Consider the following 17,500-nt stretch of genomic DNA (forward strand, 5'->3'; position numbering starts at 1 on the left):
AGAGAGAGAGAGGGGGGGAAGGAGAGAGAGAGGGGCGTGGAAGAAGAGAAGAGGGGGATAGAGAGAGAGATAGAGGCAGACAAAATAAAGGGAGGCCAGTTTCAGCTTCCTATTTTACATGACCAAGCACATTGTGCGTTACATGTTGAAAACTTCTACAGTGTGTCTCACCTCCTGCATCCTGCTCTGGCGGCCCCCGGCTGTGGCATGCGGTACTGCAAGCGGGTGTAGTTGACATATCCCGGCTCGCTGCAGCCATGCTTCCTGAGTAGAATGAGGAGTGGGGGTTGGAGGAAGAGGAGGAGGAGGCAGGAGACATCACCGCGCTACACTGAATAGAGTCCTCCCTGCAAAGGTCGCAACAAGCTTTGGTTCCCAGCTGAAGTGGAAGTCTGTGGTGCGCTCAGTCTGTGCGTCTTCCCTCTGTTCACTGCCCTCTCCACGCTCACCCCTTCTCTCTCAGTCACGACGGTCTCTCTCCTACTTCGCTTCCCTCCGGTTTCCCTCTCCTTTCCCCTCCCTCGTTTTCTCTCCCTCCTCCCTGGGCACGTCTGAAGAGGTCGGCGGCGAACTCTCCGCCCGGGCGGCCCGCTGTGTGGCTATGGCTAGGGGAAAGAGGGGCTGGGCTTGGTTTGGCGGTTAGCAGGCGGTTGTCGGGAGACCCTTGATGAGGAAGAGGATGAAGAGGGCGATGGAGGTGGTTTGATGTTCTAAGGTGGGGGCTGTGGCTCTCTTTCTGACAGGATCTGAGAGGAATGACCCTGCTCACCTGCTACAACACAGGAGACGAGACTTAGTCATATCCCACAGGGGACGGGAGATAATCATATCATCACACAGGAGAAAGAAGAGAGGGAAAATGAACGAGACAGAAAGAGAGAAGGGGTAGAGAGAAATTAAACTGAACCAGAAAGATGAAGTGTGTGTTCAGTGTGTGTTTTGCGTTGTCTCTACCTGGACAGAGGGACACAGAGCAGGCCACCAGGGAATAGGAGGTGTTGAGGAAGATCACCTGGTCTTTCTTCAGCTGGAAGGCAGGCTGGAAGGTGGGGAAGGGATAGACCACCTGGTACCGACTGTTCAACATATAGCCATGTTCCAGACACTCTCCACTACCTAGAGAGAGAGAGAGAGAGACTGTTCAACATATAACCATGTTCCAGACACTCTCCACTACCTAGAGAGAGAGAGACTGTTCAACATATAGCCATGTTCCAGACACTCTCCACTACCTAGAGAGAGAGAGACTGTTCAACATATAGCCATGTTCCAGACACTGTCCACTACCTAGAGAGAAAGACTGTTCAACATATAACCATGTTCCAGACACTGTCCACTACCTAGAGAGAGAGACTGTTCAACATATAGCCATGTTCCAGACACTCTCCACTACCTAGAGAGACTGTTCAACATATAGCCATGTTCCAGACACTCTCCACTACCTAGAGAGACTGTTCAACATATAGCCATGTTCCAGACACTCTCCACTACCTAGAGAGACTGTTCAACATATAGCCATGTTCCAGACACTCTCCACTACCTAGAGAGACTGTTCAACATATAGCCATGTTCCAGACACTCAACAACTACCTAGAGAGAGAGACTGTTCAACATATAACCATGTTCCAGACACTCTCCACTACCTAGAGAGACTGTTCAACATATAGCCATGTTCCAGACACTCTCCACTACCTAGAGAGAGAGACTGTTCAACATATAACCATGTTCCAGACACTCTCCACTACCTAGAGAGAGAGAGAGACTGTTCAACATATAACCATGTTCCAGACACTCTCCACTACCTAGAGAGAGAGAGAGACTGTTCAACATATAGCCATGTTCTAGACACTCTCCACTACCTAGAGAGAGAGAGAGAGAGACTGTTCAACATATAACCATGTTCCAGACACTCTCCACTACCTAGAGAGACTGTTCAACATATAGCCATGTTCCAGACACTCTCCACTACCTAGAGAGACTGTTCAACATATAGCCATGTTCCAGACACTCTCCACTACCTAGAGAGACTGTTCAACATATAACCATGTTCCAGACACTCTCCACTACCTAGAGAGAGACTGTTCAACATATAGCCATGTTCCAGACACTCTCCACTACCTAGAGAGAGAGACTGTTCAACATATAACCATGTTCCAGACACTCTCCACTACCTAGAGAGAGAGAGAGACTGTTCAACATATAACCATGTTCCAGACACTCTCCACTACCTAGAGAGAGAGAGAGACTGTTCAACATATAGCCATGTTCTAGACACTCTCCACTACCTAGAGAGAGAGAGAGAGAGAGACTGTTCAACATATAACCATGTTCCAGACACTCTCCACTACCTAGAGAGACTGTTCAACATATAGCCATGTTCCAGACACTCTCCACTACCTAGAGAGACTGTTCAACATATAGCCATGTTCCAGACACTCTCCACTACCTAGAGAGACTGTTCAACATATAACCATGTTCCAGACACTCTCCACTACCTAGAGAGAGACTGTTCAACATATAGCCATGTTCCAGACACTCTCCACTACCTAGAGAGAGAGACTTTTAACATATAGCCATGTTCCAGACACTCTCCACTACCTAGAGAGAGAGAGAGACTGTTCAACATATAACCATGTTCCAGACACTCTCCACTACCTAGAGAGACTGTTCAACATATAACCATGTTCCAGACACTCTCCACTACCTAGAGAGAGAGAGACTGTTCAACATATAACCATGTTCCAGACACTCTCCACTACCTAGACAGAGAGACTGTTCAACATATAGCCATGTTCCAGACACTCTCCACTACCTAGAGAGAGAGAGAGACTGTTCAACATATAACCATGTTCCAGACACTCTCCAAAACCTAGAGAGACTGTTCAACATATAGCCATGTTCCAGACACTCTCCACTACCTAGAGAGACTGTTCAACATATAGCCATGTTCCAGACACTCTCCACTACCTAGAGAGACTGTTCAACATATAGCCATGTTCCAGACACTCTCCACTACCTAGAGAGACTGTTCAACATATAGCCATGTTCCAGACACTCTCCACTACCTAGAGAGACTGTTCAACATATAACCATGTTCCAGACACTCTCCACTACCTAGAGAGACTGTTCAACATATAGCCATGTTCCAGACACTCTCCACTACCTAGAGAGACTGTTCAACATATAGCCATGTTCCAGACACTCTCCACTACCTAGAGAGACTGTTCAACATATAGCCATGTTCCAGACACTCTCCACTACCTAGAGAGACTGTTCAACATATAGCCATGTTCCAGACACTCTCCACTACCTAGAGAGAGAGACTGTTCAACATATAGCCATGTTCCAGACACTCTCCACTACCTAGAGAGAGAGACTGTTCAACATATAGCCATGTTCCAGACACTCTCCACTACCTAGAGAGAGAGACTGTTCAACATATAGCCATGTTCCAGACACTCTCCACTACCTAGAGAGAGAGACTGTTCAACATATAACCATGTTCCAGACACTCTCCACTACCTAGAGAGAGAGAGAGAGAGAGAGAGACTGTTCAACATATAGCCATGTTCCAGACACTCTCCACTACCTAGAGAGACTGTTCAACATATAGCCATGTTCCAGACACTCTACAATACCTAGACAGAGAGAGACTGTAACCATGTTCCAGACAGAAAATGTTTGAGAAAATGTTTTAAAGAGGGACAGAAAACGGTTTAATAGTGTTTGTTAGGCCACCATTAGGTTTGTCTGTGTGTTTGATAGCTAGAGAAGAAACGTGTGTATGTATGTATGTATACCTGTGGTATGGTAGAGGTGTTGGACAGCACTGAGAGCAGGGTCTGAGAGTGTGTATGTATACCTGTGGTATGGTAGAGGTGTTGGACAGCACTGAGAGCAGGGTCTGAGAGTGTGTATGTATACCTGTGGTATGGTAGAGGTGTTGGACAGCACTGAGAGCAGGGTCTGAGAGTGTGTATGTATACCTGTGGTATGGTAGAGGTGTTGGACAGCACTGAGAGCAGGGTCTGAGAGTGTGTATGTGTACCTGTGGTATGGTAGAGGTGTTGGACAGCACTGAGAGCAGGGTCTGAGAGTGTGTATGTGTACCTGTGGTATGGTAGAGGTGTTGGACAGCACTGAGAGCAGGGTCTGAGAGTGTGTATGTATACCTGTGGTATGGTAGAGGTGTTGGACAGCACTGAGAGCAGGGTCTGAGAGTGTGTATGTATACCTGTGGTATGGTAGAGGTATTGGACAGCACTGAGAGCAGGGTCTGAGAGTGTGTATGTGTACCTGTGGTATGGTAGAGGTGTTGGACAGCACTGAGAGCAGGGTCTGAGAGTGTGTATGTGTACCTGTGGTATGGTAGAGGTGTTGGACAGCACTGAGAGCAGGGTCTGAGAGTGTGTATGTGTACCTGTGGTATGGTAGAGGTGTTGGACAGCACTGAGAGCAGGGTCTGAGAGTGTGTATGTGTACCTGTGGTATGGTAGAGGTGTTGGACAGCACTGAGAGCAGGGTCTGAGAGTGTGTATGTGTACCTGTGGTATGGTAGAGGTGTTGGACAGCACTGAGAGCAGGGTCTGAGAGTGTGTATGTGTACCTGTGGTATGGTAGAGGTGTTGGACAGCACTGAGAGCAGGGTCTGAGAGTGTGTATGTATACCTGTGGTATGGTAGAGGTGTTGGACAGCACTGAGAGCAGGGTCTGAGAGTGTGTATGTGTACCTGTGGTATGGTAGAGGTGTTGGACAGCACTGAGAGCAGGGTCTGAGAGTGTGTATGTATACCTGTGGTATGGTAGAGGTGTTGGACAGCACTGAGAGCAGGGTCTGAGAGTGTGTATGTATACCTGTGGTATGGTAGAGGTGTTGGACAGCACTGAGAGCAGGGTCTGAGAGTGTGTATGTGTACCTGTGGTATGGTAGAGGTGTTGGACAGCACTGAGAGCAGGGTCTGAGAGTGTGTATGTATACCTGTGGTATGGTAGAGGTGTTGGACAGCACTGAGAGCAGGGTCTGAGAGTGTGTATGTGTGTTATGACGGCCCTGAATGTTTCTGAACCGTCTCAGTGCTTCTCCTTCCAATAGGGTGCTTTCCCTTTAATTCCCCATTAAATAGCCAGCATCAGCTGCGCAAAAGTGGAGTTTTGTGATGGAGACGTGAATGAGGATGTGTTCAACCCTCAGTTCCGAAGCTTCTCTATCCGGTTTGTTTTGTAGCCTAATAAGAGTTTACCCAGGATCCATTCTTTGCGTCCGTGGACTTACACCTCTCTGTTCTTCGTGGCCTTTCTCCGCTGGAGATCTGTTGGCAGATTGTCTGACTGACTGACTGCAACCTTTTTGTATACAGCATTTCGTTTGTTTTGATGTCATGTTTACGGTGATGATTTATGTAGTTAGTTGTAGTTGAGGACTTAGTAAGAGTTGATACGCTTTAAAGTTCTGTGGTAAAACAATTGTTATATTGATTGTATGATTAATACTGGGTTTACGCTACACTGAATGAACGGACAAACATTGCGTGACAGAAGTCACTTGAGTTCCCTGAACTCCCTTACCGGGCTGGACTCTTTTAGGCCCGAGGTACAGGACATTTCTGGAGGAACCAGAACTCATTGTGATATTATTATGTGTGTGTGTGTAATCATTGGTGTTGCTAATACAACCCACGCAAAATAATATAGTTGTTTTTGAAGTTCTTTCTAATGTTTTAAGGGTTTCTGAAAAGTTTATTTCCATCCTGACTTTCACATAAGTCCTTTGTATTGGTGTAGACTTGACGGACCAGATGGGACTCATTCCCTCCCAAACCAAAAGGAGAAACCAATGTTTTCTCTGGTAGGCACAACCTACCTGGCACCCCTATAAATAATAACCTCAAGTCAAAACCGTTACAGTGTGTGTCTATATGTATGTATGTGTGTCTATATGTATGTATGTATGTATGTATGTATGTGTGTATGTATGTATGTATGTATGTATGTATGTATGTATGTATGTATGTGTGTATGTATGTATGTGTGTATGTATGTATGTATGTATGTATGTATGTGTGTATGTATGTATGTATGTATGTATGTATGTATGCGTGTGTGTATGTATGTATGTATGTATGTATGCGTGTGTGTATGTATGTATGTATGCGTGTGTGTATGTATGTATGTATGTGTACCTGTGTGTATGTATGTATGTATGTATGTATGTATGTATGTATGTATGTATGTATGTATGTGTGTGTGTGTACCTGTGCGTATGGTAGAGGTATTTGGAGGGCAGCATTGAGAGCAGGGTCTGAGAGGAGGCATGGAGGCGATGGTGATGTAGATATCTCTGTTGTTCTCATCACTCATCATCAGATTCATCAACACTGAGCTGGAGCTACGAGTACTGACACAGAGAGGGGGAGAGAGAAGAGTATGGGGGAGGGTGGGTAGAGTGTAGGGTTGTTGGAGGGAAAGAGAGATAAGGGAGGGAGAGAGAGAGTATGGGGGAGGGTGGGTAGAGTGTAGGGGTGTTGGAGGGAAAGAGAGATAAGGGAGGGAGAGAGAGAGTATGGGGGAGGGTGGGTAGAGTGTAGGGGTGTTGGAGGGAAAAGAGAGATGAGGGAGGGAGGGAGAGAGAGAGTATGGGGGAGGGTGGGTAGAGTGTAGGGATGTTGAAAGGAAAAGAGATGAGGGAGGGAGAGAAAGAGTATGGGGGAGGGTGGGTAGAGTGTAGGGGTGTTGGAGGGAAAAGAGAGATGAGGGAGGGAGAGAAAGAGAGAACATGCAGAAATGTCCAGTCACTGATCTGATCACAGGCATCATCTCTACAAAGACCAAATGTACACTGGCTTGATGTCTTACTTGAAGCCAAAGATGACGATCTTGGAGTGGTCGTTGGGCCACTCACACACTGTCAGGTAGAGATCACTGTAGATGTCCTCACCTGTAAACAGACGCACATGGTGCACCTGAGGGAGATGGAGAGAGAGAGGAGTTGGGTGGGTGGGTGGAGAGAGAGGAGTTGGGTGGAGAGAGAGGAGTTGGGTGGAGAGAGAGGAGGTGGGTGGAGAGAGAGGAGGTGGGTGGAGAGAGAGGAGGTGGGTGGAGAGAGAGGAGGTGGGTGGAGAGAGAGGAGGTGGGTGGAGAGAGAGGAGGTGGGTGGGTGGGTGGAGAGAGAGGAGGTGGGTGGAGAGAGAGGAGGTGGATGGAGAGAGAGGAGGTGGATGGATGGAGAGGAGATAGATGGAGAAGAGATAGATGGAGAGGTGGTGGGTGGATGGAGAGGAGGTGGATGGATGGAGAGGAGATAGATGGAGAGGAGGTGGATGGATGGAGAGGAGGTGGATGGAGAGAGAGGAGGTGGATGGATGGAGAGGAGGTGGATGGAGAGGAGATAGAGAGAGAGGAGTTGGGTGGATGGAGAGAGAGGAGGTGGGTGGATGGAGAGAGAGGAGGTGGATGGATGGAGAGAGAGGAGGTGGATGGAGAGAGAGGAGGTGGATGGAGAGAGAGGAGGTGGATGGAGAGAGAGGAGGTGGATGGAGAGAGAGGAGGTGGATGGAGAGAGAGGAGGTGGATGGAGAGAGAGGAGGTGGATGGAGAGAGAGGAGGTGGATGGAGAGGTGGATGGAGAGGTGGATGGAGAGGTGGATGGAGAGGTGGATGGAGAGGTGGATGGAGAGGAGGTGGGTGGAGAGGAGGTGGGTGGAGAGGAGGTGGGTGGAGAGGAGGTGGGTGGATGGAGAGAGAGGAGGTGGATGGAGAGAGAGGAGGTGGATGGAGAGGAGGTGGATGGATGGAGAGGAGGTGGGTGGAGAGGAGGTGGGTGGAGAGGAGGTGGTTGGAGAGAGAGAAGAGAGATTAAGAGATGATAAGTTTAATAAAGGGCACAATGGGACAACAGAATGATGAAAGAGATGAAATCATCTCCATCTCCTCACCATTGTAGCTGGTGTAACTGTTGACAGGCCAATCAGCAACACATCATCCACCTCATTACTGCTATAAGGACTGGAGACCACTTCCAGTCAGTCCATGTACTGTAGTAGGTCTGCTCTACAGGCCCACATCCCTTCAGGCCACACGGACGGCACTGGAGATGGTTCCCAGTCGGTCCAACCTACCTGTTTGAGTCTGCTGTGTAGGTTGAACTCCCACCAGTAGAGGTGATAGGTGTAGAAGGAGAAGTCATCGTCCTCTCCACAGTCACTGGTGTAGGACAGCACGTAACGACCACACTTAGTGAACCCCAGGAAGATGTGTCTGGAACAAGAGAGAGGGAGGGGTGTGAGAGAGGGAGGGGTGTGAGAGTGGGGACACAAGGTGTGTGTGGAGATGATTTAATTGACTAGTTCAGTTGGCTCAATGTTGCTCAACATTTCTCTGGTTCGCTAACGGAGAATTCCATCCAGCTAGCAAGATACTTAACAATGATAACAATAGTTGTTCCACCTTCTCCCTCACCTCAAACATTACCAATGACAGTTGTTTTTTCGGGTTACAGTTCATGAAGTACGCTTCATCACCTCTTCATCACCGTCTTCCGTGGTCAGGCTTCTCACCTCTTCACCCCCGTCTCTGTGATCAGGCTTCTCACCTAACGTTACCTCTTCACCCCCGTCTCCGTGGTCAGGCTTCTCACCTCTTCACCCCCGTCTCCGTGGTCAGGCTTCTCCCCTCTTCACCCCCGTCTCCGGGGTCAGGCTTCTCACCTATTCACCCCCGTCTCCGTGGTCAGGCTTCTCACCTCTTCACCCCCGTCTCCGTGGTCAAGCTTCTCCCCTCTTCACCCCCGTCTCAGTGGTCAGGCTTCCCACCTGACGTTACCTCTTCACCCCCGTCTCCGTGGTCAGGCTTCTCACCTGACGTTACCTCTTCACCCCCGTCTCCGTGGTCAGGCTTCTCCCCTCTTCACCCCCGTCTCCGTGGTCAGGCTTCTCACCTAACCACCCCTATCTCCGTGGTCAGGCTTCTCACCTAACGTTACCTCTTCACCCCCGTCTCCGTGGTCAGGCTTCTCACCTGACGTTACCTCTTCACCCCCGTCTCCGTGGTCAGGCTTCTCACCTGACGTTACCTCTTCACCCCCGTCTCCGTAGTCAGGCTTCTCACCTGACGTTACCTCTTCACCCCCGTCTCCGTGGTCAGGCTTCTCACCTGACGTTACCTCTTCACCCCCGTCTCCGTGGTCAGGCTTCTCACCTGACGTTACCTCTTCACCCCCATCTCCGTGGTCAGGCTTCTCACCTGACGTTACCTCTTCACCCCCGTCTCCGTAGTCAGGCTTCTCACCTGACGTTACCTCTTCACCCCCGTCTCCGTGGTAAGGCTTCTCACCTAACGTTACCTCTTCACCCCAGTCTCCGTGGTCAGGCTTCTCACCTAGCGTTACCTCTTCACTGTAAGTTAACCGGCAAACTGCCATTGCACTCTCCACTCTCCCCAGAGCGCCCGCTGATGCTGTAACTAGCAAATTGGTTGTCTCTTCTCACTTCGGTCGCAGCATTCTGTTAGGTCAAGCCTTGGATTCAGCCAGTAATGATCGCAAACTGGTCTAACCAGAATAGAAAGAGGAGTGGGAGGCCCCGGTGCACAACTGAGCAAGAGGTCAAGTACATTAGACTGTCTAGTTTGAGCAACAGACACCTCACAAGTCCTCAACTGGCAGCTTCATTAAATAGCACCCACAAAACACCCGTCTCAACGTCAACAGTGAAGAGGAGACTCCGGGATGCTGGCCTTCTAGGCAGAAATGTATAAGTGACCCCAAAGGTTTGGACTGTAGTGTATATATACATACACACACAGTAACAGTCAAAGGTTTAGACACCTATTCATTCCAGGGTTTTTCTTTATTTTATTGTGGAATTATAGTGAAGACATCAAAACTATGAAATAACACATATGGAATCATGTAGTAAACCCCCAAAAAAGTGATCAACATCAATCAAAATATATTTTATATTTGAGATTCTTCAAAGTAGCCACCCTTTGCCTTGGTGACAGCTTTGCACACTTGGCATTCTCTCAACCAGCTTCAATTAACAGGTGTGCCTTGTTAAGTTATTTTGTGGAATTTCTTTCCTTCTTAAAGTGTTTGATCCAATCAGTTGTGTTGTGACAAGGTAGGGGTGATATACAGAACATAACCCTATTTGGGAAAAGAACAAGTCCATATTTTGGCAAGAACAGCTCAAATAAGCAGAGACAAATGACAATCCCATCATTCCTTTAAGACATGAAGGTCAGTCAATCTGGAAAATGTCAAGAACTTTTAAAGTTTCTTCATGTGCAGTCGCAAAAACCATGAAGCACTATGATGAAACTGGCTCTCACGAGGACCGCCACAGGAAAGGAAGGACCTGAGTTCCCTCTGCTGCAGAGGATAAGTTCATTAGAGTTAACTATCTCTCATGAGGACCGCCACAGGAAAGGACCTGAGTTCCCTCTGCTGCAGAGGATAAGTTCATTAGAGTTAATTATCTCTCATGAGGACCGCCACAGGAAAGGACATGAGTTCCCTCTGCTGCAGAGGATAAGTTCATTAGAGTTAACTATCTCTCATGAGGACCGCCACAGGAAAGGAAGGACCTGAGTTCCCTCTGCTGCAGAGGATAAGTTCATTAGAGTTAACTATCTCTCATGAGGACCGCCACAGGAAAGGACCTGAGTTCCCTCTGCTGCAGAGGATAAGTTCAATTGAGTTAACAGCCTCAGAAATTGCTGCCCAAATAAATGCTTCACAGAGTTCAAGTAACAGACATCTCAACATCAACTGTTCAGAGGAGACTGTGAATCAAGCCTTCATGGTTGAATTGCTGCAAATAAACCAATACTAAAGGACACCAATAAGAAGATGAGACTTGCTTGGGCCAAGAAACACGAGTAATGGACATTAGACCAGTGGAAATCTGTCCTTTGGTCTGATGAGTCCAAATTTGAGATGTTTGCGTATTACAAAGACACAGCGGTTGTAACCAGAGTAGGTGAACGGATGATCTCCATATGTGTGGTTCCCACCGTGAAACAGAGGTGGTGTTGTGATGGTGCTTTGCTGGTGACACCGTCTGTGATTTATTTAGAAGTCAAGGCACACTTAACTAGCAGGGCTACCACAGCATTCTGCAGAGATATGCCATCTGGTTTGCACTTAGTGGGACTATCATTTGTTTTTCAACACAACAATGACCCAAAACACACCTTTAAGATGTGTTAGGGCTATTAGACCAAGAAGGAAAGTGATAGCGTGCTGCATCAGATGACCTGGCCTCCACAATCACCCAACCTCAACCCAATTGAGATGGTTTGGGATGAGTTGGATGGCAGAGCGAAGGAAAAGCATCCAAACAAGTGCTCAGCATAAGTGGGAACTCCTTCGAGGCTGTTGCTGGTTGAGAGAATGCCAAGAGTGTGCAAAGCTGTCACCAAGCAAAGGGTGGCTACTTTGAAGAATCTCAAAAATTTGTTTTTTTAGTTACTATATGATTCCATGTGTTATTTCATAGTTTTGATGTCTTCACTGTTATTCTACAATGTAGAAAACAGTACAAATGAAAACCTAACTTGTGACTGGTACTGTATATACATACACATAGTACCTGTGTAAAGTTACACATCTACTCACTCAAGTTTATTGTTGTCATTTTCACTATTTTCTACATTGTAGAAAGACACTCTTTCAAAACACTCACCCTGCTCTGAGGAACTCCTCGCTGACTATGTTCTTCAGGGGAACACAGACGCGCGGTGGTAGTTTCCTGAACAAGCGCTGAGAATACTGGCCAGACAACTATAGGAGAGAGGACGTGGAAAGTTAGTGGAAAGTGGTCAACGTACCCAATAAATAACCTCCATTGAAACAGCTTGTTAGTCCAGGGGGTCGTATGTATAACCATCTCAGAGTAGTCGAGCGGATTTAGAATCCGTTTTGCCTTTCAGATTATGGGTAAGATTACTTGGACAGGAGGGACCTCAGATCAGCACCTACCCTGAGATGCTTGATACGTACAGCACTCGGATGAGGCTTGGTAGGAGTCCAGGAAACCAGTCTTAACCACTCTACCTACACAACCACCCAACAGTGTTCTGTCATCCAGGTCTCTAGGGTGCACACTGCATGGTTTTGTTCTAAATCAACATTAACACCTGGTTTAACTCGCTGATCAGCATCACCTTTAACGTTAGCTGAAACAGAAGGCCAGCAGTCCAAGACCCTAATTGAAAAACATTGCAACAGAGGAATCATGCCGTGCATAGTGATCTGAAATAGCAAGCGGCGACTACAAATGCAAAACTAGTAAATAGGCGCGTTAGCTTGTTGCGTTAGTGTATGCGAAATAAACAGTTAACGTGCGCTAGCTGGCTTACTGCTCGGTTCAACAAACGTTAGCTAGCTAAGTGGCTTGGGATAGACGGTTAACTAGCTAGCAACATTTCCTCACACAATATAGCAACCAGCCTGTTAACTTAGTTATCATAGATTGTAGCTAGGTTTTGGCCAAAGGTGGCTTGTTAACGAGTCAGCCTGCTAGCTAACGTTGGTGCTTAAAAACGCGTTAACTAGCTAGCATCCGCAGGGTCTGGCACTATCGAGACATTGACCCTGCGACTACACATTCTTCGTCAAAGCCATGCTTGTGCCATTCTCGTCTAGTTTGTTGCATACCTTTCCACGGTTCAGAAGCTTGACGACATGTTCTTTGTGTTTTCTCTGCGTTTGTTTGTTACCGTCCTTTTCTGATTTCGAGCTGGGCGCCATTTTCCGCCGTAGTGTTCACTAAGCCCCGCCTACCTTCCGACCCATGGCCTTCCCATTGGTTCTCGATTATGGTGGGAGCAGTCCGATTGGCATCCATGAACGTAAATCAAAAACTAAAACAAATCTCCCAGCATGTGATTGGTTATAGGGTGAACAATATGATTGTTTTTGTCACAAATTAAGTTTGTAGTGATATTGTTGAAACGAATACTTTAGTCTTACCTCTGACTTGAATTTTAAACTATGTGCAACAAAAACATTCAATCCACCAAGTATCTCAATACTTATTTATTATTGTGAAGTTTAAAAACAAGCAGTAAAAAGTAAAAAAAAAAAAAAAAACGGCATACAAACATAACACGACTTCTTGGAACACGAGGAAAAATAAAAGGCATCCCATCTGATGATGCAGCAACCTGATCTGAAGTCAGCAAGGGGACGGGGGCCTCGGGGACACAAACTGTGCCAAAACAACCAACATAACAAGCAGGCACACACTGTAGCAAGCATCCATAGAAACAGGGGCTTGTACACACAGTCAGTCGCACAGACACACACAAACCCAGGCCCACCCTTTAGTTACTGAAAAATATGAACTAAGTAAAATTATAAGTGGGTGGGGGGAGGGGAAAAATGCTGCTACTTCATCAACACAGGGAATGTTTTAACTGAACTAGACGTTAATTAAAAATGAAAATAAAAGCCTAAAAAGCAAAAAAATATCCTTTTGCTTGCAAAAAAACAACTCGTTTTTACAAACTGATGCTGAATATTAGTAATAGTTATACTCCAAAGTACTGCTAGACGTTTATTCCTCAGGAAAAACAAACAAATGACAGAAGTGCGAGTCCATGTATTTTACAGATGGGTATTAGCGAGGCCAATGAGTAGGAGCTCTTTACCATCTTCCCCTCTTCTTCTCTTCCCCTCCTCAGACACTAGTTGGGGTACAGGGTGAGGACAGGCAGACACTAGTTGGGATGCAGGGTGAGGACAGGCAGATAGTAGGGGTTGGGGTGAAGGGTGAGGACAGGCAGATAGTAGGGGTTGGGGTGAAGGGTGAGGACAGGGGAACATAAAGGAAAAACAACCCTACCAAGTTGTTCAATCATCTCATCAGCAAAAAAAAAAAAAAAAAAAGGTAGAATTTGTTATTTTTCGGTTTTTGTAAAAAAGAAAAGGGTAATTTTTAGGGGAAGAGAAGAAGGGGTACTGGGAGTGTATTTGAGGGAGGGAATTAAGGTTTTGCTTCCATCAAAACCAGACATTTTTTGAATGACTTAAACCCAGAAGAAAACATTTAAAAAGTCCAGAGAGCTGGATGGGATGTGGCTGCAGTGTAGAGACAGTCCTCCCGGTCCACGTCTGACAGGCTGGAGACTGGCTGGATTTGGTTCACTGGGCCTGGGAGAGAGAGAGGTTAAAGTAACTGTCCAGTGTTCCCAGATTTCTATGTAATGTGTTACCTGTTGTCCTGGCTGAGTGGGGTGTGTGTGTTACCTGTTGTGCTTGCTGAGTGGTGTGTGTGTGTGTGTGTGTGTGTTACCTGTTGTGCTTGCTGAGTGGTGTGTGTGTGTGTTACCTGTTGTGCTTGCTGAGTGGTGTGTGTGTGTGTGTGTGTGTTACCTGTTGTGCTTGCTGAGTGGTGTGTGTGTGTGTGTGTGTGTGTGTGTGTGTGTTACCTGTTGTGCTTGCTGAGTGGTGTGTGTGTGTGTGTGTGTGTGTGTGTTACCTGTTGTGCTTGCTGAGTGGTGTGTGTGTGTGTGTGTTACCTGTTGTGCTTGCTGAGTGGTGTGTGTGTGTGTGTGTGTTACCTGTTGTGCTTGCTGAGTGGTGTGTGTGTGTGTGTTACCTGTTGTGCTTGCTGAGTGGTGTGTGTGTGTGTTACCTGTTGTGCTTGCTGAGTGGTGTGTGTGTGTGTTACCAGTTGTGCTTGCTGAGTGGTGTGTGTGTGTGTGTTACCTGTTGTGCTTGCTGAGTGGTGTGTGTGTGTGTGTGTTACCTGTTGTGCTTGCTGAGTGGTGTGTGTGTGTGTGTGTGTTACCTGTTGTGCTTGCTGAGTGGTGTGTGTGTGTGTGTGTGTGTTACCTGTTGTGCTTGCTGAGTGGTGTGTGTGTTACCTGTTGTCCTTGCTGTGGGGTGGCAGCCTGTCCCGGAGCCCCTCCAGGGCCGTAGAAGGCCGCCTGCTGCCTGTAGTACTCAGCCCAGGCTGCACTGTAGTCCTGCTGTCCGCCGGCTCCTCCCCCGGCCACGGCTGCAGCCGGCGCTGCTGCAGCACCTCCACCGGGCTGGGCTGAGGAGAGACAGGGAGGGAAAGCGGATCAGATTTTAAGATCAAGAACTTGGACAAGAAAATAGTATTTGTTGATCACAATTCTGCTGTATAGAAATAAATCTGAGGACATCTTCTGGATGAAAAGTGTCCATTAAAAAGGTGGCTTGTAGAAGGACTCTATACAGTGAAGGCCTTTCAGTCCTTTTCTAGTGACACACAGGCTCTCCTGACATGTCTGGAGACTGGACAGTCCTACAGCATGTCTTCTGGATCAAGATGGCCGCCGTTTCGCCAGAGCTCAGCTGTGATTATCTAGAGGTTTATTTTTACTAACTGTATCCACTATTATTTCTTCTGTGTTTTGTTTCTAGTGATACATTGTTAGTGATTATTGCACTATAGGACATGTCATTGTAAAGTCAATATAACCATGGCGATGATCATAACCATGGTGATGATCTTACCCATGCCCATCTTCTTGTAATACTCCTCCCAGGCCTTGGTGTAGTCTGGCTGACCTCCAGGGGTCTGGGCTGCCTGGGAGGGGTCTGCCTGGACTGGTGCGGCTGCTGGGGCGTTGGGGGCCTGGCCCGGCATGGCGCCACCTGGCTGCTGCTGGTAGTACTGCGCATAGTAGGCTGCCCACGCTGCATTGGGGTCTGCTGCTGCCTTGTCTGGGGGGAAGATTAGAGAAAGAGGGTTGAAAGGGAGGAGAAGGTAAAAGTGAGGAGAGGAAACGAGAAGGTAAAAGTGAGGAGAGGAAACGAGAAGGTAAGAGGAAAGAGCGTTGAGGACAGGCCAGGGAAAAATGTATTGACCAGGAGGGAAAGTGCCTGATGGAGTTCCAGACCAGTGTATATGAAGCCGTGTCTACTCACTGGGGTCGTGTGGCCCTCCAGGGGCCTGCCACTGCTGGAAGGTGTTTCCCCAGCCCTGAGGGGCCCCATAACCATGACCACCTGGGGGGCCGCCACTGGAGAGAGAGAGAGGAGAACAATAAAACACTTCATATCTTTCTAAGTCTTACAACACATCACAAACACACCAAAACACATGACACCCATTGGCTTTAACTAACATGTGGCCTTGTTTTATTCAGAGGTAGAAATGTAAATAACATACAATGGACATGACAGACAAATGGTGAAATAAATCAAACATTTTGAGCCATAAAAATCCCTCAACAGCACAGGGGGATCAGAGCGGCTCACCGCACGAACAATAGACCCCTTCTTTTATGTGCATGGATGTATAACAAACTGTAGCGATGCAAACTAGCACCTAGCCTTTATGTCCAGTAGTTGCTGTAGCACCTAGCCTTTATGTCCAGTAGGTGCTATAGCACCTAGCCTTTATGTCCAGTAGGTGCTGTAGCACTAGCCTTTATGTCCAGCAGGTACTATAGCACCTAGCCTTTATGTCCAGTAGTTGCTATAGCACCTAGCCTTTATGTCCAGTAGGTGCTATAGCACCTAGCCTTTATGTCCAGTAGGTGCTATAGCACCTAGCCTTTATGTCCAGTAGTTGCTATAGCACCTAGCCTTTATGTCCAGTAGTTGCTATAGCACCTAGCCTTTATGTCCAGTAGTTGCTATAGCACCTAGCCTTTATGTCCAGTAGTTGCTATAGCACCTAGCCTTTATGTCCAGTAGTTGCTATAGCACCTAGCCTTTATGTCCAGTAGGTGCTGTAGCACCTAGCCTTTATGTCCAGTAGGTGCTGTAGCACCTAGCCTTTATGTCCAGTAGGTGCTGTAGCACCTAGCCTTTATGTCCAGTAGGTGCTGTAGCACCTAGCCTTTATGTCCAGTAGGTGCTGTAGCACCTAGCCTTTATGTCCAGTAGGTGCTGTAGCACCTAGCCTTTATGTCCAGTAGGTGCTGTAGCACCTAGCCTTTATGTCCAGTAGGTGCTGTCTCTACTGTGTGTGTGTGTGTGGGGGGGCTCTGCATTATCAAGGTTGGGGTTGTAGGGGTGCATGGTTGGTGTACTTACTGCGGGGGTCCTCCGGGGCCACCAGGCCCTGGGTTGTAAGGGTTGGGGTTGTAGGGGCCCATTGGACCAGCTGGACCAGGTCCCCCAGGACCTCCCCCTAGAGGACACAGAGGAGCCTAGAGGAGCAGAGAGGAAACCATTCATTCCATTTACAGGTCACGTGGGACTATTAAATGATACACTGGGTGTTTAAGTGTGTGTCGACACGCGTCCGTCCTCCCGTACCTCGATCTTGTCCTCTATGAGCTGCTTGGCGTGATCTATCTGTTGAGGGGACCCCCTGATGATGAACAGTTTGAAGTTGGGGTCCCCGTTGGGCGGCGGCTGACGCGAGATCTCCACGAAAGCCCCCGTCTGCTGGTTGATGGCCTTGACGTTCTCGCCACCCCGACCAATCACCAGGCCGCATTTGTGGGCGGGGATAGAGAAGGTTACCTCACCTCCCGGAGGACCGCCCCAGTTGCCCTGGCCTCGCCCCCTGCC

The 17,500-nt window shown here is 47.8% G+C and overlaps 2 protein-coding genes across 5 annotated transcripts in view; both read right to left on the minus strand.

Moving 5' to 3' along the window:
- Positions 1 to 12,904, minus strand: part of LOC109882931 (DDB1- and CUL4-associated factor 15) — a 29,194-nt gene extending 16,290 nt beyond the window's left edge. Inside the window, 9 exon segments of the mRNA XM_031811057.1 lie at positions 172 to 264; positions 468 to 663; positions 770 to 772; positions 955 to 1,116; positions 6,252 to 6,394; positions 6,853 to 6,959; positions 8,115 to 8,253; positions 11,682 to 11,779; positions 12,656 to 12,904. Of these exon segments, the coding sequence (XP_031666917.1) occupies positions 172 to 264; positions 468 to 663; positions 770 to 772; positions 955 to 1,116; positions 6,252 to 6,394; positions 6,853 to 6,959; positions 8,115 to 8,253; positions 11,682 to 11,779; positions 12,656 to 12,748 (1,034 nt within the window). The 5' untranslated portion in view covers positions 12,749 to 12,904.
- A 117-nt stretch (positions 12,905 to 13,021) lies between these two features.
- The window catches only part of LOC116352992 (far upstream element-binding protein 2), an 18,305-nt gene continuing 13,826 nt past the window's right edge, over positions 13,022 to 17,500 (minus strand). For all 4 annotated transcript variants that reach the window (XM_031811017.1, XM_031811016.1, XM_031811015.1 and 1 more), the window contains 6 exons: positions 17,243 to 17,500; positions 17,018 to 17,133; positions 15,902 to 15,996; positions 15,488 to 15,697; positions 14,869 to 15,041; positions 13,022 to 14,152 (listed from right to left, as the gene is read on the minus strand). The exon at positions 17,243 to 17,500 is cut by the window's right edge and continues 48 nt beyond it. In XM_031811017.1, coding sequence (XP_031666877.1) covers positions 14,144 to 14,152; positions 14,869 to 15,041; positions 15,488 to 15,697; positions 15,902 to 15,996; positions 17,018 to 17,133; positions 17,243 to 17,500 — 861 coding nt within the window. In that variant the 3' untranslated portion in view covers positions 13,022 to 14,143. The remainder of the gene's footprint in view (positions 14,153 to 14,868; positions 15,042 to 15,487; positions 15,698 to 15,901; positions 15,997 to 17,017; positions 17,134 to 17,242) is intronic.

Source organism: Oncorhynchus kisutch, unplaced genomic scaffold, assembly GCF_002021735.2.
Source record: "Oncorhynchus kisutch isolate 150728-3 unplaced genomic scaffold, Okis_V2 Okis01b-Okis20b_hom, whole genome shotgun sequence".
In the NCBI taxonomy this organism is placed as follows: Eukaryota; Metazoa; Chordata; class Actinopteri; order Salmoniformes; family Salmonidae; genus Oncorhynchus; species Oncorhynchus kisutch.